Source organism: Enhydra lutris, unplaced genomic scaffold (genome assembly GCF_002288905.1).
Source record: "Enhydra lutris kenyoni isolate GAN:26980312 unplaced genomic scaffold, ASM228890v2 scaffoldscaffold3, whole genome shotgun sequence".
Taxonomy (NCBI): domain Eukaryota; kingdom Metazoa; phylum Chordata; class Mammalia; order Carnivora; family Mustelidae; genus Enhydra; species Enhydra lutris.
In genome coordinates, this window is record NW_019154087.1 from 56325065 (window position 1) to 56350780 (window position 25716).

A 25716-nucleotide genomic window follows, 5' to 3' on the forward strand; every position below is an offset into this window, starting at 1 on the left:
GTAACTTTTAAAAATGCAGTATACTACAATGAACTATACCATATCAGATGGGCAAAGGTAACCCTCACATACCATTACTGGAATACCATTGTTAATTTTTTTTTAAGATTTTATTAATCAGAGAGAGAAGTCACACGCAGTGGGGAGAAGCAGACTCCCCATAGAGCAGGGAGCCAGATTCTGGGCTCAATCCCGAAACTCTGGGATCACAACCTGACCCGAAGGCAGAGTCTCAACCAACTGAGCCACCCAGGTGTGCCAGAATACCATGGTAATTCTTCTGAGGGTCAGGGGTTGGCAACTAGAAATACGTTATCAAAAAGGTTCAATGTATACAGCTGTAAACCAAACAATTATTCTTTTAAGAAAGGTATGCTACTCAAATTCATAAAAATGCACGTAGGTGCAGTTTCCAGTAAGTATTTCACCCATAGTTATGAAGAAACATTTATCAGTTTAACGTGGAATGTCTGACATGAAGACCAAATAACCAGGAGGAAAGAGTCTGGAGGAGTAAACATAGGAAACAAAATACAACTTCAAAAATACTAGATATAAAATTCTTAAACAACAATACTAAGAAAGGTTACTACACCGACTACGTTCCAGTAAGAGCAAGTAGGCCAGTGTATATAGAAGGGAGAGATTCTTTAACAGGAAAATCTGATGAAGTTACTCTCTCCCTCAAAAGTCTCTAAGAACCCATTTATTTCAGACTAAAATCCTAACATGGCCTATTTGACCCTACAAAGGCTGGTGGTTCTCCCCTCTCCACAACTTACCTCTCTGACCTCACAAAACTCCCCCTGCACTCACTCCACTCCCAGGCTTCTGTGCTGTCCCTGGTGTGCCAATCCCTTCCCTGTAACATTTGTTGAGCCTTCTCCCTGCTACCACTGCTATTCCCTCATCTGAAGTTCTGCCCTGTGATCTCTAAAATGCCTGCCTTGACCACCCAAGTTCAGGCAGCTAATCACCCCCCACCCCCGCATGCGCAGGCACATGCACGCGCAAACACACACACACAGTACTTTTATCCCCTGGTCACTGATTTACTCTTCCCTGTACCCATAGCGCTTTCTTAGCTTCTAAGTTGCTGAATCAATTACTTATGCTTATTATTTGATTGTTCCTCTGAGGGAGGTTTTGGGCAAAGACTGACCCTTAAACTGGTGGACTTTAAGGAGACTATCCTCTAATGTGGGAGAGACTCATTCAATCTACTGAAAGCACGAAAAAAACAGAAGTCTGACCTATCACAAGCCAAGAGGGAGTTCTGAGAGATGACCTTCACACTTGAACTGCAGCATGCAGTCTTCCCTGGATCCCTAGGTAGCTGGTTTTTAAAACCTGCCATGCCTGTCTTCACAGATTTCCCAGTCTCCACTACCATTTGAGCTAACTGCTTAAGATAAACCCTTCTTTAAAAATGTACATCTTATTGGTTGTTTCTCTTAAGAATCCTGACAGAGTATCTCACCACTCAGCAAAATAAATGGATAAAAACTCAGAACACTAAGAATAAAAAAGGTCTTTAAAACATGCTAAGTGGGGTGCCTGGGTGGCTCAGTTAAGTGTCTGCCTTCCGCTTAGGTCATGATCCTAGGGTCCTGGAATTGAGCCCCACATCAGGGCTCCCTGCTCAGCAGGAAGTATGCTTCTCCCTCTCCCACTGCTTGTGCTCCCTGTCTCTATCAAATAAATAAAACCTTAAAAATTAGAATTAAAAAATTAGTAAAACATCCTAATAAAATGGTACCCAAGTATCAACAGTAGACTAGTATCAGACTTAGAATAGTATGTTTTGAAGATTAGGTAGTATGACTTCCAATGTAGCCATGCGTATTTGGCTTAACTGTCACCGCAGTAGAGGTAGAGTAAAATCATTTTGAAACATGCAAAATCTCCCCAATTTTAAAGTATCTGGGGTAGGATGACACTCCAAATGAAAAGATAAAACAAGCAGGAAGATGTGGGATTAAACCAATAAGGAATTGAACAGAGTACAATTCCCAAGATAGTGGATAGTATACAGACAGCTATATACATAGGTAGCTCATTCAGATTGGAACGTGAGACCCAGAACCACGTTCACCAGGAAAAAAACTGTTCAGATTATACACATACATTTATATGTATAAATGTGTGTAGGGAGGGGCGTCTGGGTGGCTCAATGGATTAAGCCTCTGCTTTCCGCTCAGGTCATGATCTCAGGGTTCCCACATTGGGCTCTCTGCTCAGCAGGCAGCCTGCTTCCCCCTCTTGCTGCCTGCCCCTCTGCCTATTTGTAATCTCTGTGAAATAATTTTTTTTAAAAAAGTGTGTAGGGAAAGGGCCTTTGAAAGGCCAAAATCGTTAAGTACCTATTCAGTCAATTGTGTCAACTAATAGACATATACAGTAAAGAAGAGGAAATATGGTATCAAGAATTATGGAAAGAAACCAAAGAATCCACTGAAGGTAGGTGTATGTATTAAGGATATCTGTTAAGACAACTTACTCAACTGTAAAGGAATGACTATCATTAGAAGGCAACTTACATGCAATTTCAACAGAAAATATTTTCTTGGATTTGGTAAGTAATTTAATTCTCAAATACCCTAAGAACTTCAAAGCACTTGGCCATTGACATCCAAAACATCTATAAAATTGGCATTACTACCATGTTTTTATAGTTGTTGAAAATGGAAGAAAAATCTATTGTGGTTTTCAGCAGTAAACCGTTAAGAGTCCAGAATTACTGAGACTAAATTTACTGGCTAAGTTACCCCTAGACATTGAAACGACACTGTTTCCCAGGTACTTCATCGTTCATCATCCGTTACTGAAGAGATTTTAAGAGGTTCAGAATCTACTCCAATATAGAAATAAGGACACACAGCTTCTATAAGAGAATCATTAAAATTATAGAGAAGAGATCTATCATTCATATTGTAAAAGGAAACTTCACCCAACTCACAGTCCAGAAAAATGCCGATCTTACTGGGTCTTACTACAGGCAGAAGTTGGGTTCTCTTACCACCCAGTATAACATAAATGCTTTCAATATATCGCCCAATTGCCCAGAATCCACCCTCAACTACTGGCCAAGTCCTCCAATTCCTGGGAAAACGATCTCGACACACCCCCAAGGTCCATTTAGGCTTGTTTCCCACTTCTACCTCCCAGTAATGCCGGCCCGAATTAAAGCTCCTCGAACCCAGGACAGCAGGGCAGAGATAAAATCTCCTCGGGTTGTAACAAAGGTGTTTTTTTTTGTTTCCATATCGCACACTTTTTCTATCCTCAGACACAATAAGCTGAGGGTGTGCTGTTTCAAGATCTAGCATCACATCTGCTCGAAATGGCTTGATAATTCTGTCCAAGCCAGAATACTGTGGAGGAAGACTAAATCCGTATTTCTTTAATTGGAATATGAAGAGCTCAGGATATGTTAGGTTTTGATACCTGTTGTAGATACCCTTAACATGGGTCAATAATTCCAGTTCTGACTGCACACACCTGCACTCTACCTCCTTGAGCAGATGTTTTAATGTGGAAACGTGACCTGAAAATGTTCTCTGGTTCTCATTTAGTTTTGTTAAAATGTCCCTCTCTTCATCGTCCATCTGCCTAAGAAGAGCCTCTTGCTGATTCTGTAGAAACTGTCTGATTTGCTCAAATTCAGAAATGATTTCTTCTCTCCTGTCCTCTACCTTCTTTTTCAGGTCCACTATTTTGCTGGTTTGAAGACTTAACACTTTTTCAACTCGTTCCACATTGTCCCTCAAGGGCTCGATGCTATATTCTAGAATTTTCCTGTGAAAAGTGGCAGCTTTCTTAATGGGGTAAATATAGTGTTTCTGGTGTTGAACAGAGAAACTGCACTGTGTACATAAAACCTCTAGGTCCTTCCCACAAAAAAGTGTCAGAAACTGATTGTGCTTCTCACACATAGAATACTCCTCCTGCCTTTTCCTCTTGCTCCTTCGGACCTGCAGTCGTTTAGCAATTTCAGTCAGATTACTGAGCTGGCGATTGCTCCTGAAGCTTTTGTTATGAAAGCAAAAGCGACAGACAGGACAGGGGAAGGTATCATCTAGATCCTTCCACATCATGTTGATGCAGGAGCGACAGAAGTTGTGCCCGCAGTTTATAGTCACTGGGTCTTTCAAGTAATCCAAACAGATGGGGCAGCTAGACTCCTCTTGGAGGTGCACCAGGCCTGTCACAAATTCCATGGAGCCGACAACAAAAGTGGGGGATAAGAATGCTCCCCTTGGCAAGGCCTGCCTTAAGCTCAAGACCCAGTGAGCAGATATCCTCCCCCAGGCCTCACAGATTTAGGTTTCACTGGCCCAGCACGCGGCCCAGAGGGCAGCCACTTCAGTCCTGCCCCTTAGCTTGAGGGCAAAGGTTCCTGCTTGCTGCTCTCTCACAGAGGAAACCGCCTAAATTTAAGATTAATGACTTCCTTCTTCAGGCAAGTAGCCACAGGTCCAAGGAAGCAATCATCCCTGTGGATGAGAAAAGTTTTTAATTTTCAAAATCTCCTAGACTTGCTATCACAGTAATTAATTGAGGCAAGACTCATCAATAACTGTAAAAACTGTTCAGTGAAGTTTCCTGGATAGTAGTATGTTCACAAAATCTCAAAGTATCAGTCTAATGATCATTATTTACAGAGAGGAAAAATATGTGCCTCTACAATGCAGAGATCTGAAGAATTCCTCATGACCAAGAAAGGACAAACTGATGGCCTGCAATGAGGAAACATCAGAGTATTTCTGCGCACCCCCCAAAAAAAGAAAGAAATTTACCTGTATTTAATCACAAGGAAACAATCACTAAAATCTAAACCACGGGCACATCGATGGTCTTTAACTCTATGCGATGGCACTGAAAAAAAAATGGGACAATTTCTATATTAAGAGACTAAAGAAACTACTAAGAGAAATTTGTAATTGTAGGTATCTAGAGTCTAGTCTATTTAGAGCAAATGAATTGCTCTAAAGTGGATAGCACAGGGGTGCCTCGGTGGCTCAGTCATTAAAGCCTCTGCTCAGGTCATGATCTCAAGGTCCTGGGATCCAGTCCCACGTGGGCTCCTTGCTCAGCGGGGTGTCTGCTTCTGCCTCTCCTTCTGCCCCTCCCCTGCATGTGAACTCACTCTGTCCAATGAAATAAATAAATTTTTTTTTATTAAAAAATAAACTAGATAGTACAGAATGGCAAAAATTTGAATATGCACTATTAAATAGTAACACCAAAATTACACTTCCCAGATTTGGTAATTGCAGCACAGCTACAGAAAATATCTTACATTTAGGAAATATATGCTAAATATTTACAGAGGAAGGGGTCATGATCTTTGAATATTACTCTGAAATATTAACTTTTAAAAAAACAAACCATACACACTTGACTGGTTTTGATACAGTATCATTAAGAAACATGGGAATCTGGATGACAGATACATGAGACCTCTCGGTAGTCTTTCTGAACTGTGAATCTATTATTCCAAAGTATTTAAGTTTTAGAAAAATCACCTTCAGACTCATGTAAATGTTTAGATCAAAGGGAAGAGGTGTAGTTCATTTTGTAGAGCACTGGAATACACAATTTATTACTTATGTCCCTTGCTCTTTCTACGGTCTTTATCATTTGGGCAGGCTGCCACCCTTTAAGACATACAGACCTAATATAGCAGTTTAACCTCGTCCAAGCTGCAATCAGGTCTCAAAGAGAATTACGGTACCACCCTTCTACCCAGTCAGGTGACTTCTGTCGTTCTTGCTCCCTTGCATCCATTTGCCATCCCAAGTTATAAAAACTTTCTTCAAATACACAACTCATAACATCTCTTTCTAGAGCTTAAAATCCTATAATTTCTTTCTTTCTTTCTGAGATTTGAGAGAGCAAGGAAACCTGAGTGGGGGGAGCGGCAGAGGGAGAGGGAGACGCCGGCCCCCAGAGCAGGGAACCTGACCTAGGACTCAATCCCAGGACCCTGGGATCATGACCTGAGCCAAAGGCAGATGCTTAACAGACTATGCCATCCAGGCACCCCCAAATCCTCCAGTTTCTAAAGGTACTTTAAATCCTCAACATTGTGTACAAACCCCTGTGCCACTTCCATTTGAGTTAAACATCTGGAGGAGCCTTAAGGTGATTTCTCTAAAACTTTAATACTTTGAAATAACAGAATTCACAGGAATTGACAGTATAGAGAGGTCCCTTGTATGTTACCCAGATTCCCACGTTTCTTAACACATTCAAAACTGACCATACTTGTCACTCTGAGCTTGACTTCTATCATTCTTCTTGTTTCACTGCAGTTGACAACTGTTTTGGTTGAACATGCGGAGGTAACTGCATAAGCATTCTACCCAGAAATCTTTGTGTACCTCTGCCTTTTTCCTTCTGATCTTCTCAAATATTATCTCCTCAGGGAAATGGTTTCTACTCACCTCGTCTAACACATACCTTGAATCCAAGTAAGTTGCCAGATCTTCGGGCCACTGTCATCCACACATGCGTGGGGATTGCAAGGTTCATGTCCTGTGTGTGTGGATGGCAGGAATGGGCTGGTAAAAGATGGGTTTTCTAACACAGCCTGACCCACACAGCTTTCTCCACTTCCTCTCATTTAGCAGGGCTGTCTTTTTTAGACCCTTTATGTCTCCCCATCTGTATAAATAGTATTCCCTGACTAGTGACCCTTTCCTCACATCTTCACTAGGTTAAATTCTAAAGCTTTTTGGAGAGAGCCCAGAAGTCTCTGGTGTGTCAAACACTGTGCTAAGTGCCTTCCACAGTCACTGACTCTCCTCAATTAAACCCTCCAAAGTTTGTCAATTAATAATGTGAGAGGCACTCTCACACAGGACCTGAGTGTCACTGCATGGTCTCTTGGGTATGCCAAGAACGCAGGGCCCTCATGGCTCTTCACTGAGGCCATTTCTCTTTCCCTGAAAGAGGAGGTAAAGTCTTCTTGGTGGACCAAGAACAGGCTATAAAAGTGGGTCCACCAATGGGGCGCCTGGGTGGCTCAGTTAGTTAAGCAGCTGTCTTTGGCTTGGGAGCCCTCTACTAGGTTCCCTGTTCAGTGGGAGTCTGCTTCTCCCTCTCCCTGCCACTCTCCTTGCCTGTGCACTCTCAATCTGTTAAATAAATAAAATCTTTAAAAACTAACTCAAAAGAGTTCTTTGGCATGACAAGTCCATGGTGTACATAGCATCCAGTATGAGAGACTTGGGAGATATATGGAACTGATGCCAACCTGATGCTTATGTTATGGACTGTGCCAGTAGTCACAGAGTCCTGTCTCTGAGCCAGGAGTTTGTGTCATCTGGCAGCAACCATGAAATATCAACAGGCTAAGCTTCAAGTAGGGTGAAATCTTTAGCCTTGACTGTGGGGACTTAAAATTTTTGATTACAGCTATGAAAGGAACTTAAATTTATGAGAATTGAGAATATGCTTATCCAAGGTCATAAAACTAACTGCTATTAACTACTAGCATACTAAACCATTAAGCACGCTATGCTTTTCTTGGTACTCAGGAGACATTAAGAAATCCTATTCAGTCTTTGGCCTAGGTTCCTGACTAGGCCTCTTAACACCATTAAACTCACCCTCTAGGGCGCCTGGGTGGCTCAGTGGGCTAAAGCCTCTGCCTTCGGCTCAGGTCATGATCCCAGGGTCCTGGGATCGAGGCCCGCATCGGGCTCTCTGCTTGGCGGGGAGCCTGCATCCTCCTCTCTCTCTGCCTGCCTCTCTGCCTACTTGTGATCTCTCTGTCAAATAAATAAATAAAATCTTAAACTCACCCTCTAATGGTAAGAGAGCATTTTACATGCTAATGAGATGAGTGACTGCTGAGCACTCCTAGATAGCTTTAGAATGGAGGTGGGTCACCAGAAGGACCCAGGCAAGATTGGAGGGTTGCAGACTATCAGCCCTAATCTGTATCCTCCTAGGGAGAGGCCCTGGAGATGGAGGCTATCACAGATGGCCAGTGATTTAATCAACCCTGCGAATACAGTGAGAGTTGGGTAAAAACCCCTAATGTTGAGGTTTAGAGAACTCCTGGTTTGGTGAACTGCACTGGGGATGGCATGCAGTACCTGCCCAGAACAGAAGCTCACTAAGTGGTATTGTGCAGAGAAGAGTGACTGTAAGAGGCCTAAGACTGCCATCCTTACAAAGCCCTGCTTGCAAGGTTGGCCCCTGACTCCAGTCTCAGAGCTTGGATTGTGTGAGGGGTCCCACAATCCCTGGTAACGATGGCTCACCAAGCATAAAACACTGGTACAACTAATGTGGTTTATGCTAGCTACCAGCATTCTTTCTGATAATCTAGAACTTTGATATAGCCTAAGCAGAGAGTGACCTCATGATCTGTTCCCAAAGAAAAGTACCTTGGGCGCCTGGGTGGCTCAGTGGGTTAAAGCCTCTGCCTTCAGCTCAGGTCATGATCCCAGGGTCCTGGGAGTCGAGTCCCGCATCAGGCTCTCTGCTCGGCAGGGAGCCTGCTTCTCAGTCTCTCTCTGTGCCTGCCTCTCTGCCTACTTGTGATCTCTGTCAAATAAATAAATAAAAATCTTTTAAATTAAAAAAAAAAAAAAGGGAACGAAAAGAAAAGCACCTTGGACAATAAAAACTTCTAAAGAGCTTCCCTAGTGGACATTTCACATGTATTATCATAATGTCTTGCTAGAAGAATTAAATGGGTCCTACGTGACTTAACTGGGAAAGAATTGTTGAACGTTTGCCACAGTTTCCTCCAGACTTGAATCTCATGCACCTTTTCCTTCTGATTTTGAATCCATTCACTATAATCAATCACAGCTACGAGTACAATTTATGCTGAACTGTGAGTCCTTATAGCAGTATCTGAATGTAAGGTAGTCTTGGGAACCCACAGACACAAGTATTATTAGAAAATCTTGTAAAGCTTCTAGAAATCCAGCCCAACTACCTAATTATATCATGTAATATATTACATTATAGCACTATTTTAGTCTAAAAGCCACTATCTATGTCTTACCCCTCTCATGAGTAAAAAAAGATATTACTCATGGTAGTTTGGCAGAGAAAGTGCATAGATTCTAATTTTTTTTAAATATTTTATTTATTTATTCGAGAGAGAGAGACAATGAGAGAGAGCATGAGAGGCGAGAAGGTCAGAGGGAGAAGCAGACTCCCCAGGAGCTGGGAACCCGATGTGGGACCCGATCCCGGCACTCCAGGACCCTGACCCGAGCCAAAGACAGTTGCCCAAGCAACTGAGCCACCCAGGCGCCCGCATAGATTCTAATTTTGAAGAAAGAATATGGTATTACTACATTAAACTTTTTTTTTTTTTTAAGGACACCTGGATGGCTCAAAAGATTGAATGTCTGCCTTTGGCTCAGGTCATGATCCCAGGGTCCTCGGATTGGAGGAGTCCCATGTCAGGCTCCCTGCTCAGTGGGAGGCTGCTTCTCTGCCCCTCCCCTGGTTAGTGAGCACTTTCAAAATAAATTTCTTAAATAATTTTTTTTAAGTTTTTTTTTTAATTTATTTGACAGAGAGAGAGAACAGAAGTAAAAGGATTGAGAGGAGAAGCAGGCTTCCCGCTGAGCAGGGATCCCAATATGGGGCTAGATCCCAGGACCCCCATGATCATGACCTGAGCTGAAGGCAAACATGTAACATTAAACACTTTTATTACATTGCGATTGGAGAGCATAATACGCTATCCCAATATATGTCTCTCTGGCATAAAGATGATTTTCAGCTTATTTATTTTGAGAAACAGCAAACACAGAAGCTCTGAAAACTGAATAGAAGCTATGCTTTTGTAAGTGCAATTTACAGTGCAAGGGGCCTGTGCCAGGAAGAGAACTAGTATAGACAACTTTTTCATCTGGGAGACTAAATCCTTGTCAGGGCCAACTTTGTTCACTGTGTTTTCTCTTTTCACTGTCTTGTGAACCACCTTCCTCCCCTATTTCCATATCTCTTTCCTTAGTTCAGGATGAACTACCTCACTGCCTGAGTTTCATCTTTGTGAGTCTCCCTTATATACAGATTTGAATACATAATTTTTTTTCTCCTGTTCCTCTTTTATTACAGATGAGGGTTTCAGCCAAGAACCTAGAGGGTAGAGGGATATTTTTCCTCTCCCACACAATAAAAAGAAATACAAATAATGATAATGTGTCTTCTAATTCTTCTGATTTTCGAATCTAACTTTTTATGAGTAACACTGTCACAAGGGTCCCTAACCTTTGTTTACAATTCTGTATTTTGGGGAACCTGGATGGCGCAGTTTGAAGAGTGAGGTATGCCTGATCTCAGGGTTGTCGAGTTCAAGGCCCATGTTGGATATAAAGATTACATACATAAACTTAAAATTAAATTCTGTATTTTATGGATACTTTTGGGTTGGGTAAATATGAAGAGGAAGTTAAGAGTATTGCCTAAGGTTTATAGCTAAACAAATAGGAATGGAATTTTTTGAAATCAGAAAAAACAGCTATATGGCTTTAAATAGAGTTTCTTTTTTTTTTTTTAAGATTTTATTTATTTATTTGACAGAAAGAGGGATCACAAGTAGGCAGAGAAGCAGGCAGAGAGAGAGGGGGAAGCAGGCTTTCCGCTGAGCAGAGAGCCAGATGTGGGGCTCGATCCCAGGACCCTGGGATCATGACCTGAGCCAAAGGCAGAGGCTTTAACCCACTGAGCCACCCAGGCGCCCCTAAATAGAGTATTTATTTTTTAAAAGATTCATTCAGGGGCGCCTGGGTGGCTCAGTGGGTTAAAGCCTCTGCCTTCGGCTCGGGTCATGATCTCAGGGTCCTGGGATCGAGCCCCACATCAGGCTCTCTGCTCGGCAGGGAGCCTGTTTCCCTTCCTCTCTCTCTGCCTACCTCTCTGACTCCTTGTGATCTCGGTCTGTCAAATAAATAAATCAAATCTTAAAAAAAAAAAAAAAAAAAGATTCATTCAGGGGCACCTGGGTGGCTCTGTGTTAGGTTAAGCCTGCCTTAGGCTCAGGTCATGATCTCAGGGTCCTGGGATCGAGTCCCGCATCGGGCTCTCTGCTCAGCAGGGAGCCTGCTTCATCCCCGCCCCCGCCGCCCCATCTCTGTCTGCCTCTCTGCCTACTTGTGATCTGTCAAATAAATAAATTCTTTTTAAAAAATAAATAAAAGATTCATTCATTCGAGAGAGTATACATGAGAGGGGGCAGAGACAGACTCCTCAAGCACATTCCCCACTAAGCTCAGTGCCCAACTGGGGACTCAATCCTAGGACCCCAGTACCCCAACCTGAGCTGAAACCAAGAGTCCACCACTCAACTGACTGAGCTACCCACGTGCCCCTAAAGAGAGTATTTAATTTAAAATAAAAAGGAAGTGGGTGGGTTCCTACCCATATCCAGGTTCCTAGTGGGTCCTTCCTTTCCCACATACTTATGACCTCTAACTCACCACCCAGACTCAAGCCATGAAATAAAATAAGCAACTTTAGGGGCCATTTTCCCAGTCCAATTTACGAACAGCCTACTATTTTGACTATCTCTTCTCTAGTCCTTCAATTAGTTTCGTAACTCCACAGCAAAACTTTTTCGTTACTGTAAGAATGAGACTTTGAGGCCACCAACATCTGGTTCCTACTCTTATTTCCTGACTCCACATATTTTTCCATCGTAGTACAGATCATACTTGTGGTTTTACCTTTATTTTTTGTTAACTTTTGGTTAATAACATGGGAATGTATGACTCATGGTCTGAATTCTTTATTTTTCCTCGAAGTTGTGTTACCTATTTTATTCTTGTGGCTGCTGAAAAATATTGGCTAGTATGCACTCATAAGTATCAGGCTAATAAACAAACTTGTAGATTTTCAGGTCTCCGGACTGGACTCCAGGGACCTGACTTCATGATATTAACATACTAAAGCCTCACCTCATCATGGGGGTGGGGGGATAATTGCCTACCTACAAGGCCTACAAATAAATACAGGATGACTGACTTCACCAGGCAGGTGCCAGTACTGGAAATTGGAAGATCCTATCTTAACACACCAACAACCCTTCTTTGGAGGTCACGTGGCCACTTTGCAATCTAGCATTCCAGTAAAAATCTCTCCACTTCAGGCAGTCACACCACCTCCATTAGGACTACATCCATCAGTGCTCAGGCCAGGGACCCTATACTTTTTTAAAAAAAGATTTGAGTTTGAGAAAGGATGCACACGCAAGTGCGCTCCCGAGACAGAGAGCGAGCAAGCATAAGCGGGGGAGGTGGGGTAGAGGGAGAACCCGACTTCCCACTGAGCAGGGAGCCTGATGCGGCACTCGATCCCAAGACCCTAGGATCTTGACCTGAGCCAAAGGCAGACGCTTAACTGACTGAGCCACCCAGGCATCCCTCTACTTCTTTAAAAAAAAAAAAAAAAAAAAAAAAAAAAAAAATTTTAGGGGTGCGTGGGTGGCTCAGTAGGTTGAGGCCTCTGCCTTCGGCTCAGGTCATGATCCCCGAGTCCTGGGATCGAGCCCCACAACGGACTCTCTGCTGGGCGGGGACCCTGCTTCCCCCCTTCTCTCTGCCTGCCTCTCTGCCTACTTGTGATCTCTGTCAAATAAATAAAGTATTTAAAAAATAAAAAAATAAAAGAATTTTTAGCTGGGATTTCTGCGTGACTCAGTTAAGCGTCTCCTTTGGCTCAGGTCATGATCCCAGCGTCCTGGGATGGAGTTCGACATCAGGTTCCCTGCTCAGCCGGGAGCTTGCTTCTGCCTCTGCCTGCCGGCCCCCTTCCTTGTGCTAAGAAATAAATAAACAAAATCTTTGAAGATAAATAAAAGGCTTTTTGGCGGAGGGCAGTCGGAGAGGGAATCCTGTGATTCTCTCCGAGAGTCTGAGGAGACCCAGTCGCACACAAACCTGGACCCTGAAATCAGAAGGCCAGAAGATGCTCTGGAAACCTCTGCTCAGCTGCCTAGCCCTTTCTCAGGCCCTCCCAGCTTACCTGGAGTACGCTCCTCAGATGCTCAAGCAAAACACTGTGCACTGAGTTGGCAGGCAGTGGCCTGCTACTGACCCCAAGCCGCTACTGAGCGCGTGAGTTCCTCCGTCAGAGGCGCACATTTGTTCCGTGCTGTGATTGGCCGTGCCCCCCCCCCGGAAGTGGGCCGGTGTGGGACCTGCGCATGCTCAATGAGTCCGTAGTGGGGCGCATGGGAAGAGATCCTGAGGCTAGCTGGGGGTTGTAAGGCTCAGTGATTAAGGTCATTTAGTCCCGATGTAAATTGGGTTATTAATATTTTTATTCCTGTGAGAAACTGGAGAGCCAAAGTAAGGCCAAACCATACTGCAGGCTAGTTTTTTAAATCTTCAACACCCCATCCTCCTTGCAGACAGTGAAGGAGTGAGCGCAACACCACAACCGTTTCACCTGGTGTAGGATTACAGGTTGTTGAAGGTGAGGGGGTAGTTAGCCTTGAAAGAACAATCCTGTTTGGATCAATTTGCATCTAAGTGATTGCTTGGGTGGGTGTGTCCCACTCTAGAGATTATGCCCCACCAACTGAGGCACACCCAGGTCTCTCCTTGAAGTGTCTTTTAAGGTGAGTCAGTTGGCCAACTTGATAAAATCTTCAAGGGTGAAGAATCAGTAATTAAGATGCCTCTTAACTCTTATAACTAAGAGGCTAATATTTGCAGAAGAAATAAAAAATTAATGTATCACTTTTTAATTGAAATCATAGGCTGGATTCTCAGGAGAATAATCTACTGTTATGGTCATCATTCAGACGACCCAAATATATTTCTCATACATATTTGGTCTTTGCCCATGGTTTCTGGCTCACAGCCCCCCAAAACCCTTGTAATTTCATTGCTGCTAAGAGTAATGGGAGCATCTTTTTGTAATACTTAATTTCCTGTGCTCAGTTCCTTCACTGTATGAAGGTGAAATAGGTGTTTTGTTATTCATAACAAGCCCCTTTCAACCACCACAGTCCCCTTTAGGGGATTTGGGGGACATGGCTGCCAAGAGAAATAATCAAGAATGGAATGTTGGAACTTCTGGTCCCACCCTGATTTCTAGAGAGGGGAGAGAGACTGGAGGGCGAAATGAGTCTCCAATGACCAATGATTTAATCAGCCATGTTTAAGTAATGAAACCTCCAAAAAAAAGGGGGGGGGGCTCTTGGCTGGCTCAGTCAGTTAAGCATCTGCCTTTGTCTCAGGTCATGATCACAGGGTCCTGGGATCAAGCCCTGTGTCAGGCTCCCTGCGCAGCGAGGAGCCTGCTTCTCTCTCTCTCTCCCCATTCCCTCATTTGTGCTTTCTCATTTGTGTTGTCTCTTGTGTGTATGCTCTCTCTGTCTTTCTCTTTCAAATAAATAAATAAAATATTTTAAAAAGAAGGAGGAGATGGGGGAGGGGAAGAGGGAGTGGGAGGAACTAAAAAGGAGGGGGTTTGGAGAGCTTCCAGATGGTTGAAGTAGAGTTCCTTTGTGCCACCATGCTGGGCCCCAGACTCCATAAGGACAGGAACTCTTTGGAGTCTTGTCCTATGTTATGCTTCATTTGGCTGTTGATTCATATCTTTCAGTATCCTTTAAATATAATCCATTGAGTAAATGGAAGGTATTTTTAGCTAACAAATTGAAGGAAACATAATGGGAAAATAATAATGGAGAGGAAAGAACAGCCTACAGGCTTTCCAAAAAACATTCATTACATTTATATTTCCCATGTAGACATTTACCCAAGTTTGCAACACATTTTAAAATAGAATGAACTATATGTGAGGACATGGACAATCTCTCAGATAAAATATTCAAAGAAAAATTTACAGAACATACAGAATACTCCCATTTCTTAAATACATACACACATTCGTTCAATACATACTCTCATATGCATAGGTTATTTGGAAGGTGTGCACAAGAAGCTGCTGCCAGTACTGTCCAGATTCTAGGGAAGTGACGAGTGCACACAAAGTCACTATGGAAAACTTTTCACTCATGAATTATTTCATGACATTCAGAAGACCTTTTTTTTAATTTCAAGATTTAATTTACTTGACAGAGAGAGACACAGCGGGCAGGGGGAGTGGGAGAGGGAGAAGCAGGCTTCCTGCGGAGCAGGGAGCCCGAGGCAGGGCTCAACCTGAGCCCAAGGCAGACACTTAATGACTGAGCCACCCAGGCACCCCTCAGAAGACTATTTTAATTTTTTTAAAGATGTATTTATAGGAGAGAAAGAGCGAGCAAGAGAGGCTTTAGAGGGAGAAAAAGAATCTGAAGCAGATTCCCTGCTGAGCACAGAGCTGCCCTGGGGCTCAATGTCACAACCCTGAGATCACAACATGAGCCAAAGCCAACAGTGGGATGATAAACCAACTGTACCCCCCAGGTGCCTCCACCCCACCATTTTATTTTTAAAGAAGTTTCAAAGTGGTATTTTTGGGTGCAGGCATTTTTGTTCCTAATTAAAGGAAAATCTTTCACTCTATTGCCTGCTCTCTTCAGGAGGTCTAATATGCTTGTTTGTTTTTTTCCCCTCACTCTTTGTGATGCTAATAGTATGCTGGCCTTTGCCCAGACCAATTAATAAATTTGGGGTTACAAAATGGTAATCGTCTTCTACCTTTATTTTATTTGTATTTTAAGATGTATTTATTGGGGCACCTGGGTGGTTTAGTCAGTTAAGTGTCTGACTCTTGATTTTGGCTCAGGTCATGATCTCTGGGTCATGGGATGGAGTCCCACATTAGGCTCTCTCCTCAGCGAGGGAGTCTCCTTCCCCCTCTTTATCTCTCCCCCTGCTCATGCTCTCAGCCTCATGCTTTCTCTATCTCATACAAATAAATAAAATCTTTTTTTAAAAGATTTTATTTATTTATTTGACAGAGAGAGAGATCACAAGTAGGCAGAGAGTCAGGCAGAGAGAGATAGAGAGAGAGAGAGAAAAGCAGGCTCCCCGCTGAGCAAAGAGCCTGATGCAGGGCTCGATCCCAGGACACTGAGATCATGACCTGAGCCAAAGGCAGCGGCTTAATCCATTGAGCCACCCAGGCGCCCCTAAATAAAATATTTTTAAACATGTATTTATTTTAGAGAGAGAGACCACGAGCAGGGGAGGGGCAAAGCAGGAGAGGGAGAAAGAGAATCTTAAGCAGACTCTGCACTGAGTTGAGCCCCACTCGGGGTTGGATCTCATGACCCTGAGATCATACAACCCAAGCCAAAACCAAGAGTCGGATGCTCAACCGTCTGGGCTACCCGCGTGTCCCCCTTCTATCTTAATTTAAATATTAGAGTGGAATATATCTTTGGTAGCAACTTGTCGTCTTATTTGACCAACATGAAGTGCTGTTCATGTCAAAAAGGAAGAATAAATTCTTCACTGGGCATCTTTTTATTTTATTTTTAAGATTTTATGTATTTATTTGATAGAGAGATGGAGGACACAAGTAGGCAGAACAGCAGGCAGAGGGAGAGGGGGAAGCAGACTCCCCACCAAGCAGGGAGCCCAATGTGGGTCTCAGTCCCAGACCCCGAGATCATGACCTGAGCTGAAGGCAGAGGCTTAACCCACTGAGCCACCCAGGTGCCCCACTGGGCATCTTTTTAAAAGGGGAATATTGGTGCACTTGGGTGGCTCAGTCGGTTAAGCCTCTGCCTTCAGCTTGGGTCATGATCCCTGGGTCCTGGAATCAAACCCTGCATGGGGTTCCCTGCTCAGCAGGAAGCCTGCTTCTCCCTCTCCCTCTGCCACTCCTCCTGCCTGTGCTCTTGCTCTCTCTTGCTCTCCCTCTCTGTGTGTCAATTAAATAAATAAAATCTTTAAAAAATAAAAATAAAATAAAAGGAGAATATCTTGGGCTGGCGCACTTGGGTGGCACAGTCAGCTGAGTGATTGACTCTTCGTTTCAGCTCAGGTCTCCGTCTCAGGGTTGTAAGATCAAGCCCTGAGTAGGGCTCCGCACTCAGCCCAAAGTCTGTTGAAATTTCTCTTTTCCTCGTCTCTGACCCAACCCCCCCCAACCTCAGCGTTCTCTTTCTCTCTCTCTCTTTCAAATAAGTAAATCTTTTTTAAAAAGTGGGAGGGGGATATCTTGTCCCTAGGAACAACATAGCGCTGGTAATTTAGGTTCTTTTCTGACTGAGAAGACTCCATAGTGACCTTCAATTCATTTGGGCCAGTGAATATAGGAAGTTCAGTAATTATGTGGACATCTGTGGCTCTTCTTGGAAGATTCCTCTGGAAATAAAGGAAAAGAGACTGAGCCAAACTTCAGGGACTGTAGCCTCCTATGTACTGATTTCTAAAAGGAGAAAACTGAGGATTCCCTAGCTTCTCATTTTTCCTTAGCCCCTAGGGAATCAGCACTCCCTCCCCCCACCTTTTGGAAATGTTTTCCAGTGTTATTGAGAAATAATTGACACACATCACTGTGTAAGTTTAAGGCATACACCATAATGGATGCTTTGATTCATATAGATTGTGAAATCAGTCCTTTCTTAATACAGAAACCTCAGAAAGAAACCCTTCCTGTATAATCGCTCCAAGCTGAGGCCAGCTGCCCCATCTGCTTGAATTACCAGAGAGACCCAGGGACCCTCCACTGCAGGTACAATTTCTGTGGCTCCTGCTTTCTCCAGGGCTGGGAAGATCTAGATGACATTTTCCCCTGTTCCAGCTGCCTCCACCAACTGCCCTGACAGGGACTTAGAGAAGAACACCTGGTTTTGTCTCCTGAATGATACTGTAAGCCTCTTCCTACCATGAGGAACATAAGGAAGACAGGAAGAGAAACTTGTAAGCAGAAAGTTAGGGGTCCCTGGACAAAGAAATAAAGAGGAGACATAGCTCTCCTGACATAAGAAGACATTTTAGCCCTCCAGCCATTTTATGATCTAGGCCTGACTGACTCTAGCACCCTTTTTGCAGAACTTCTTAGGAGGCACTGGGATTACAAAAAAATGCAAAAACCTCAGTAGTTAAGGATTTAAGGGAACAGAGAAAATGCAAAAATGACCAGTCTCTACCAGCTCAGGAAATAGCCTAACCATATCAGACACAATAAAGCGATGATAAAATTTCCAGTGCAGTTTCAAAAGTAAAGATTTACCTAACACACTTTCTTGAGTCATTTCTGCAGGATTTAAACACCTTTGAACACTCAAATTCCAGACTAACTGGAGTGGAGACTTGTTGACGATGACCCTTGCTGGCCCTTATGTACAAGGACCTGGCCTCTGTCAGTTTAGGATGACTTTTGCCCCAATTTTATACTGAACTCTACTTTGCCAAGCCCCTTCATGAATAGGCATGCACCCCTAGTTTAAAACTTCCTTAATCTTGTTGTTGAGGGAGACACTGCTTCTGGAAATGTCCCTGGTGCTCTCTTTCACTTGGTGCAAGGAAAACCTTTTCTTTTCCTATTCTTTGGCTTGTTAGTGTCTTTGTGCCCAACACCCACCAAGAGGCAAACCCAGTTTCCACTAACAAAAACCCTGTGTGAGAAGCATAGATTCTGGCCCATTCTGTAAGAAGGACCTGGAACTATTGTTTCCCCAGGGCGGGGTCTCCTCTAACCTCTAGAATCACCCCCTGAGGCCCATTGAGCAAATTGCAGCTGGTCCCAAGAGGCAGTTCAGAGGATACAGCAAGTCTCTCAAGAAGCAGGTGGGAAATGCTGAGGGGTGTTAGATCGAAGCCTCAAAATTACTTGAATTAGGTGGAAGGAGAAAAAGCAGAGGGGGGAATTGCACTCTGAATATGGAGAACTTCAGCATTTACTGGAAGAGGAACAAGATCCTCTTTTATAAAATTTATTTTTGATGGAAAAGAAGGACGTTGAACAAAAACAAATTGAAGGGGCGCCTGGGTGGCTCAGTGGGTTAAAGCCTCTGCCTTCAGCTCAGGTCATGATCCCAGGGTCCTGGGATCGAGCCCCACATCCAGCTCTCTGCTCGGCTGGGAGCCTGCTTCCTCCTCTCTCTCTGCCTGCTTCTCTGCCTACTTGTGATCTCTGTCTGTCAAATAAATAAATAAAATCTTAAAAAAAAAAAAAAACAAATTGAAAACCAAGGGCATATTTCAGATCATATTTCTATCCTAAAAAAAATTGCTATGTGAGATAGCAAAGAAGTGTATACAGGCAGACTTAGATTTACTGATAAGTATTGAATATATGCATAACAGATATAAAAACCTAAAAAGCCCCAAGAGTCTTTTTTATTAATTAAAGAAAGATTTTTGTCCTGCAAAATATTATCAGCATATTAAGGTGGATTTAACTCTAGATCCGAAAACTGCCCACCCCAAACTTACTTCATCCGAAAACAAAACAAGTGTAAGATACAGAAAGATGCAAACTTCCCATATAATCCCAGGACATTTACTTTTTACTCCCCTGTACTGAGTTTTGGAAGGATTGATGCCAGTAGTCAGAAAGAGGCATTTTCCATAGGTTTGTGGATTTTCCATAGGTTTGTACAGACTCTTCCCCCAGAAATGCTTTTCCCCCTACCAAACACCAAAAGGCTACTGCTAGCAAACTCAGCATTCAAGTGGGTCATGGAGTGCAGTCCAAAGCATATGAACTGGAATTTTCTGAATTATGAGTTGGGGGAGATTGAATTTTATAATATGAGTAATAGATCTTATAATTTAAATCTTCACTGGTACTTTCATAGAAACACTTTGGCCTTATTTCTCTGTTGGACTCACTTCAAACTCTCTTACTACCTGTAAAATCACAAACAAGGAGTGAAATCCTTGGAACCCTGTGTATTATTATATATTTTTTTCTATAATATGAAATGTCCTTAAGATAGTGCATAATCTCTGTTAAGTTTTGCATAACACAATTTCAAGAGTTACAGTGTTTGTATTTTCAATAGCAAGAGAGTTACCTTTTGTCCTTCTATATCAGTAACTAATGATAATACAGAATTTGTGTTGTTTCATGGAAATGAATGGGAGTCAACTAGAAATTGCAATTTTTTGGTTCTTTTTTTTTTTTTTTTAAGATTTAATTTATTTATTTGCCAGAGAGAGTGAACACAAGCAGGGGGAGCTGCAGACTCCCTAACTGAACAGGGAGCCGGATGCAGGACTCTATCCCAGCACCCTGGGATCATGACCTGAGCCAAAGGCAGATACTTAACCAGCTGAGCCACACAGTCATCCCACAATTTTGCAGTTCTAAAAGTAAAGACTTCAAATTGAGCATGTTTTATTTACCATTCCTGTTTTATCAATACCAAAAAATATGTTTTATGACTTTACCTAATGCTATATATCTACATGTGTCTCCCCTACACCAGTTTCTTAAGTGTCTTGAAAGTCCATGTTTGACAATGGAAGAGCTCTATTTAGACAGAAGTCTTCAACCTTCAACCTTCTGTGTTGTTGCAGAAATGGGAATCAGGAGGAACTGAATTCGTGGAAGTGTTTGGACCATTATTTCAAAACTCACCTCACTGGGGCACCTGGGTGGCTCAGTCATTAAGTATCTGCCTTCGGCTCAGATCATGATCCCAAAGTCCTGGGATCGAGCCCCACATTGGGCTCCCTGATCAGCAGGAAGCCTGCTTCTCCCTCTCCCACTTCCCTTCTTGTGTTCCCTCTCTTGCTGTGTCTCTCTCTGTCAAATAAATAAATAAAATCTTAAAACAAAACAAAACAAACAACAAAAAAAACTCACCTCACCCAGAAGGAGATGAGGAGGGTAGGAGGGTGTTCGTGGAGTGGAAGTTCAGTTAGTATCATGGTAGTGCTGGCTGGGATCCTCCAAAAAAGGCTGACAAAATTCTCTTTTCACACAATTAACTAAGCTAGAACTGGGCAGCTAAGCTTAATAATTAGGACATTTACAGAGTTTGGGTGACTAATCTTCCCAACCAACTCACAGGTGTGAGGCTTACGTCCCAGCAAAATTTATAAAATTGGAGTAAAATAAAAATTATAATACTGTTTTTCTCCTGAAATGTAATCTTTTTTTTTTTTTTTCCTTTAATGGCATACATTTTGAGGCGCCTGGGTGGTTCAGTCAGTTAAGCAACTTCTTCCAGCTCAGGTCATGATCCCAGAGTCCTGGGATCCAGCCCCTTGGTGGGCTCCTTGCTCAGAGGGGAGTCTGCTTCTGCCTCTCCCCCTGCTCCTGCTTTCTCTCTCTCTCTCTCAAATAAATAAATATTTTAAAAAATAAATTCTTTAAAAAAATAAAAATGGCCTACATTTTAGTATTTGGTCTACTTGTATCATATTTCATACATAATATCCAGTGATTAACTCACAAAATGGCCAACCTGTATTGTATACATTGTATTAACCTATCATTTTAATCATGTCTTAAACTACAGAATAGGTATGTGCATTGTTTTGCTATTCATAACTTATTTTAGGTAAGCATAGGGTAAAACAGTTTTGAGAATTCATCTTATTTTGTTGAGAGCTCGTTTTATTAAAATGTAGTTAATTTCTCTAGTAATTTTATTAATCATGTTTTCCCCAGTTTTTGACATTTAGTTGACTCACAGTCTGCGTAAGTTTAAGGCATACAGCATAATGACTTGACTTACATATACTGTGAACTGATTACCACAGTCAGTTTGGTTAATATCTATCATCTCCTATAAATTGATGTGGTTTTGGAAAATAGGTGGAGTCCGGTGGGGTGACGTCCAGAGCCGACGACCAAAAACGAATTCTTCCGATGTCTTTGGTGCAAAATGGTGGTTTATTAAAACAGAGGAGGGGACCATGGCCAGAAAGAGGGGCTGGAGAGGGGATCGGTGGAAGATTAGGAAAAGTAAGGTTTCAAAAGGATTTTCATATGTTAAAGAGGACCTTCAAGATATCAGAGGCCTTGGCATTATCAAGTTAAAGTTGTTTTTCCCCTCTAGCAAGACTTTAACATTAAGATAGTTGGGAGCTTCCTGGAGGAACCTTACATTCTGCCTGCTTCCAGTATCTGTCAATAGGCTACAGGTTATAAGGACATTTAATTGTAACTACATTTCTTTCTGGAAGCTAGGTTATTGATAGAAATGCTTTGTTCTTATAGATTGCTAAAACATTTGTAAACTGAGGGAGACTCAGGTCTTGCAGGATTGTGATCTCTAGACGTTAACTCTTTGTTTTTCCTCTCCTTAGCTCTAGGACAGCCAGAAGTGCCTGAGGACTGTCATATATACCCATGGTGGGGGTGGTTTGTGGGGTGTCAGCTTCTGCTTTGTCCTCAGCTTGCCTTCTGTTCCCTCATCGTAAATGAGAAAGGAAAGGGTTAAGGTATAGGCAGGAGAGGTGGGGGGCCACTTAGGAGGCTCTGAAACTCTTCCAGGCAGGTGAAAGCACTAAGCCAGAGTGAACAAGAGATAAGGGAATAGACCATACCACCTGGCAGGCCCCGGTTAGGGAGTGTTTGTCTTTGGCAGCTACAGTTCAATCACAGAAAATGGCCAAACCTCAAAGAAGTCAGTTATTAAGGGCATCATCAATAGTTCTTCCTCAAACCAAGAAGGTACAAGAATCTCAAGGCCACAAATTGCCTGGTCAAGTTTTCAATAAAAGACCAGCCTAAAAACCTTCAGTGGCAACCCATTCGGGACCCCTTTCACTCTAGAGAGCTTTTTCTTTCCTTTCTGTTCTCACTTTCCCTTTATAAACTTTCACTTCACTTCACCCTTTAGTGCCCATGAGATTCAGTCTTCGACTCTGGGAGACAAGAACCCTGCAATCCTGCAACATAAACACAACAAAAAAGAATTTAAAGAATGTTTTTCTTGTGATGAGAACTCTCAGAATCAACTCTCTGAACTACAAATATTTCATACAGCAGTGTTGACTACACAGTCCTTATGATGTACATTTCATCTCCAGTACTCAGGTATCTTATATTTGAAAGTTTGTACCGTTTGATCGTCTTCCTCCCTCACTGCCCCCCACTACAAATCTGATCTCTTTTCTATGAGTTTGGTTTTTTTTTAAGATTTCACATACAAATGAGATCATACAGTATTTGTCTTTCTCTGTCTGATTTATTTCAGACATGCCCTCAAGTTTCATCTATGTTGTCACAAATGATAAGATTTCATTATTTTTTTTTAAGTGACTTAATAATATTTCATTGTGTGTGTGTATGTAAATCCAGGAATGGACTGCCTCTGCTTTGGTTAGCTAATCCCTAGAATGAGCAAATAAATTGCCTGTGGCTACAGCTTTGATATGTAAACCAACCACAGCCAACAGCCCGCTACTATTCCGGGCTTTTGAAGTTCAGAACGCTCTCCCCTAAGTCATCCCCAGTCACCAGACAAATAATCATCCCCATCAGAATGTACCAAGCCTAAATTTGTTCAGGTGCCTCAACCATTCATTCCTTTGAAAACCTCAATAAAGGCTTATGCATGCTTTTCTATTGCCCGTTGACTGGTAATTCCCGCATGACTCTGCATGATGTGGCATGACCTCCATTCTTGAGCACTGTAAATAATAAACTATCTCTTCCATGGTAATTGTTTCCTGATGTGTTTGGTCTCACCAAACGTACATAAAGCCAAAATGTTCCAGTTTTCTCAATGTAACAGCACTGGGCCCAAGTCAGATGTACCCCGCATAGACTGAGGTGGGGTGAGGGCAGAGTCATCTCACTGAGGAAGGAGAATATCTCTTTAAATCTGACTGGGAAAAATAGAATCAATAAAAGGAAGAAACGTAATTTCTAAGGGAAGGAATTGACACATTCTATCAAGTTAAATTTTTTTTCATATACATGAAAAGTAAAAAGGGAAGCTATAAAAATCAGATGATATCAGCATTGTATATAATTAAAGATTCATTTCTAGGACATACAAAAACTTATTATTAGTCTATAAGAAAAAGAAAACCTATTGTAGATCGAATATTTGTTTCTCCCCAAAATTCATATGTTGAGCCCTTACTTGGAATATAATGGCATTTGGAGGTGGGGCCTTTGGAAGTTAATTAGGTTGAGTTAATTAGGATGAGGTCATGATGGTGAAGACCTTAAAATGGGATTAGTGCTCCTATAAGAAAAGAGAAATCTGTTTCCTCAGGATCTGACACCTGGAAAGGCCATCCAAGCTGAGAGTGAGAAAGCAGCTATCCTCAAGCCAGGAAGAGAGCCCTCATTAAAACCAGAACATGCATGATCTCAGGGTCCCTAGATCGAGCCCCGCATCGGGCTCTCTGCTCAGCGGGGAGCCTGCTTCCTCCCTCTTTCTGCCTGCCTCTCTGCCTACTTGTGATCTCTCTCTCAAATAAATAAATAAAATCTTAAAAAAAAAAAAAAAAAGCAGAACGTGTTGGCCCCCAATCTCAGATTTATAGCCTCCAGAACTGTAAGAAATAAATGTTCAAGCCACTGGTACATGGTATTTTGTTATAGCAGCCATAGCTAAGCAAAGCCCAACATAAAAATGGGTGTATTACTGAAGGTGCACCACAGCAGAGAAATCATAAACAGCCCATAAATTCATAAAAAGATGAGGAAGTTTATCAGTAATCAGGAGATTGTCATTTTAAATTGCACACACTACAACTGTGATACCATATCACACCAGCTAAGCAGTATTCAAGAGTGACAATATCTGTATTGATCAAGGGTGGCCAAACAAAATACCATAACTGAGCTATTTAAACAGCAGACATTTATTTTCGCAGTTCTAGAGGCTAGAAATCCAAATCAAGGTATTGCAGGTTTGGTTCTTTCTGAGGTTTCTCCCTTTGGCTTGCAAATGGCCTGCTTTTCCGTTTGTCCCCACATGGCTTTATCTCTGTATGTCTGCATCCAGTGTCTCTTCCTGTTCTTATAAGATCTCAATCATATTGGACTTTGCATAAGTTACCCATTGTAAGCTCATTTCCCAATTCTATATATTGAAGATAATGGCAATCACTGTTTCATGAATTGGCTACAGAGATTCAATTAGATATTTGAATAAAACATTCGTAGGGCACCTGGGTGGCTCAGTGGGTTAAGCCTCTGCCTTCAGCTCAGGTCATCATCGCACTGAGGCCTGCGTCTCTGCTGGGTACCTGCTTCCCCCTCTCTTTCTGCCTGCCTTTCTGCCTTGTAAAAAATAAAACACTTGTAACAGTGCATATAACATGGTTACTAATTCAGTAAAATGTAATCATGTCACCGAGTCCAAGCTCCCTGTGCTCACATCACATGACAGGCCAGTACATCGAGAAGCATGATGCTAGGGCAGGGAAAAGTGACTTTATTTGAAAAGCCAGCAATTCTAGGAGATGGCAGACTATTGTCCCAAAGAACCATCTCCCCCAGCATGAAATTTGAGCTTCTTTTGTGTTAGGAAGAGTGGGAAGGGGAGGGAATTGGAGTCTACATTTACTAGAATTTTAACTTTTAAAATCCTAGTCTCCAGTGAAAGCTAAGTAGTAACGTACTGTGAACTACTACACCAGAATTCTTTAGAATTCTGGTAAATTTAGAATTGGCAAATTTATGGATATATTTCATAATTTCTAGAAACGTGTGTTTTCATAGTATAACTTTCAATAAAGCATAAAACATGTTTACTAGTAGACCCAGACTTATCTTTATTTTCTCTGTAATAAGAAGCCAAAAGCAGATAAACCTACGTTCAGTGGTGCATGTTTCAGTATTTTATCTTGTTAAAAAAAGACTTAAATATCCAATGAATTCAGTTCAGTTTACCATTTAACC

At 42.2% G+C, this 25716-nt stretch overlaps 1 protein-coding gene across 1 annotated transcript; it reads right to left on the reverse strand.

Annotated features, from left to right (window-relative positions):
* Window positions 1–2804: 2804 nt before the first annotated feature.
* Window positions 2805–4220, reverse strand: LOC111157899 (tripartite motif-containing protein 60-like). Its single transcript, XM_022519622.1, has one exon. The coding sequence runs from the start codon at window positions 4218–4220 to the stop codon at window positions 2805–2807; it is 1416 nt and encodes a 471-aa protein (XP_022375330.1).
* Window positions 4221–25716: the final 21496 nt, after the last annotated feature.

Coding starts and splice junctions, on each gene's coding strand:
- LOC111157899 (XM_022519622.1), bottom strand. CDS start 4,220: ATGGAATTTGTGACAGGCCTGGTGCACCTCCAAGAGGAGTCTAGCTGC.